The sequence below is a fragment of the Daucus carota genome, chromosome 4, assembly GCF_001625215.2.
Source record: "Daucus carota subsp. sativus chromosome 4, DH1 v3.0, whole genome shotgun sequence".
Classification (NCBI taxonomy): Eukaryota; Viridiplantae; Streptophyta; class Magnoliopsida; order Apiales; family Apiaceae; genus Daucus; species Daucus carota.
In genome coordinates, this window is record NC_030384.2 from 28,920,352 (window position 1) to 28,923,253 (window position 2,902).

A 2,902-nucleotide genomic window follows, 5' to 3' on the forward strand; every position below is an offset into this window, starting at 1 on the left:
CATAAGTAAAAAATTTAAACAAAAAATTTAAATATATATCTAATTATTAAAATTTAAAATATGTGTCAAATAATGAAAAAAATGGTGAAAATATGGGCGGAGCAGTATATTTTCACTGCAATATATACCACGCTTACAAACACCCTCCTGCCATTCTTCATGCTCTATCTGCGCACATTTCGGGGTCGTTTGGGTGGGCTTAAAATAAGTGCTTCTTACTTAAAATAAATAAGTGGAATAGAAGTTAGAAGCAAGTTAAGACTTATAAGTGATTAAAGTGTTTGGTAAATAAGTAGAAGCCCTGAGACAAAAGCTAGCATTCCTAGCTTTTTATAAGTGCTTCTTGACTTTTTACACAAACGGTATGAAATAAGTGCTTTTAACTTATAAACCCAGAAGCTGGCTTAAAAGGTGTTGCCAAACAGCCCCTTCTTCTGCTCTGTGTATTCAAAGTTTGAATCTTTTTCATCTGGGCATTTCTCAAACATGTCAAAAATGGAGTCTTTATCTTCACCCATGGCAACCAATCTCCAAAACCCACTTCTTGAATCTTCCCCAAAGCCCCAAAAGTTCAAGAAAAGCTTTGTAGCCTCTTTCATGGAGGCTACTACACTGAGATCACCTTCTTTTAAGGAAGACACTTACTATCTCACTCACTTGAAATCTTCAGAAAGGAAGGCACTTCAAGAACTCAAGCAAAAGCTTCAAGAATCTCATGACCAGGTTTCAATGTGGGGGATTCAGCTTTTGAGTGGTGAAGAAAAGGCTGATGTGATTTTTCTGAAGTTCTTGAGGGCTAGAGATTTTAGGGTTCAGGAGTCTTTTCAAATGTTGGTGAAATGTTTGGAGTGGAGGAAAGATTTTGAAGCTGATGGTATTGTTGAGGAAGAGCTGAATTTTAAAGAACTTGAAGGGATTGTTGCTTATATGAATGGTTATGATAGAGAAGGACATCCTGTTTGCTATAATGCCTATGGTATGTTTAGAGATAAAGATATGTATGAGAGGATTTTTGGTGATGATGAGAAGTTGCAGAAGTTTTTGAGGTGGAGGATTCAAGTTCTTGAAAGAGGGATCAAGTTGTTGCATTTTAAGCCTGGTGGTGTAAACTCTATTATTCAAGTTACTGATCTTAAAGACATGCCTAAAAGAGAGTTAAGGGTGGCCTCTAATCACATTCTTTCTTTGTTCCAAGATAATTATCCTGAAATGGTTGCTCGCAAGGTAATCTCTCTCTCTCTCTCTCTCTCTCTCTCTCTCTCTCCCCCCCCCCCTCTCTCTCCCTCCCTCCCTCCCTCCCTCTCTCTCCCTTTCCCTCTCCCTCTCTCCCCCTCTCTCTTTCTGATCTGTGATTTTTAACATTTTTGATTGAAAAAATGTGTGCTTTGGTGTTGGAATGCAGATATTTATCAATGTGCCATGGTACTTCAGTGTGTTATATTCTGTGTTCAGTCCATTTTTAACTCAAAGAACCAAGAGCAAGTTTGTAATCTCCAAGGAAGGAAATGTTGCAGAGACCCTTTACAAGTGAGCTCTTTTGTTGTGTTATATTTTGGTTACAATTATTTTCCTTGTCCTTATCTATCTTTAATGCTATGATGTTGCCTGTAATCATTCAACAATGCTATGATGTTGCTTGTAATCATTCACAAGATCTTTACTCTCTGAATCATCAGATAGCGTGTGCTAATATGCATCACTTTAATGCACTGGCCAGGTACATTAGGCCTGAGAATGTACCAACTCAGTATGGAGGACTGAGTCGACCCAGTGATTTGGAGAATGGTCCAGCAAAACCAGCATCTGAGTTCACTGTCAAAGGAGGAGAGAAAGTGAACATCCAAATTGAGGGAATTGAGGTCACTTTACTTTTTAATTTGCTAGCTCTCACTTTCTTGCTTAAAGTTCGCACCACCATTAATTATTATGTAATCTAAAAGTTATCTATGTGCTCAAAGGAATTTCTTGATCATGCAGCTCTGCTTGATGCATTTATCATTATGTTCTTTAAATCTGCGGTTTTTATGTTGTGCGCCCATGAGCATACAATAACAACCATTTTTTACTTGGTGACGGATTTTTATTGACTTCATGCTTGTGATTTTATAACAAACCATCACATTTTAATCGTTATGTTTTTGTGGTCTATCGGTATAATGTACATCAGGCAGGTGCAACAATAACATGGGACATAGTAGTGGGAGGATGGGAAGTAGAATACAGTGTTGAGTTTGTGCCCAGCGCTGAAGGGAGCTACACCATTGCGGTTGAAAAGCCAAGGAAAGTGGCTGCTACAGAGGAGGCTGTGTTCAACTCATACACATCCAAAGAAGCCGGAAAAATAGTGTTATCGGTCGATAACACCGCCTCCCGTAAACGAAAGGTTGCTGCTTATCGATACGTTGTCCAAAAATCTAAGGGATATTAACAGTAATATGTGTCATTTGGTTTATGTTTCAATATCTGCCCCTAATTTTGAATGGTTCTAAGTTATATACTTATGTGTATGTTGTTGTGGTATCATATCCAGTCTATCTACTATCTAGGAGTACACCTCATTGTGCCTGAGTTCTGTGTAATGTATTTGATGTAATGATTACTTAACTGATTATTGTTGTTAATCTTAGTAATGTTAATGTTTTTCTTCTGATAATTAAACATACTCACGAACATATGACAAGATTTGAATTCTCAACATCTTGTTAACGTACTGAGGGAGATATCATTTATTTTTGATAAGATTTTGAATTTTCGACCTCATGTGAACGGAGCGAGGGAGATATCGTCTCATCAAGTGGTGATCCGGAGTCATGCTATGATGCTAATGTTTTGCTAGTGCTGTTTAGAGTGAAAATTAAGTTTTTGACATGCTGCTAATGTTATGACATGCTGCTAATGTTTT

At 37.6% G+C, this 2,902-nt stretch overlaps 1 protein-coding gene across 1 annotated transcript; it reads left to right on the forward strand.

The window, feature by feature from the left end:
* The first annotated feature begins 401 nt into the window (after positions 1-401).
* Positions 402-2,636, forward strand: LOC108216375 (patellin-6). The gene is made up of 4 exons (XM_017389131.2): positions 402-1,224; positions 1,403-1,527; positions 1,718-1,859; positions 2,168-2,636. The coding sequence occupies exons 1-4, from the start codon at positions 487-489 to the stop codon at positions 2,426-2,428; spliced, it is 1,266 nt and encodes a 421-aa protein (XP_017244620.1). The 5' UTR covers positions 402-486; the 3' UTR covers positions 2,429-2,636.
* Positions 2,637-2,902: the final 266 nt, after the last annotated feature.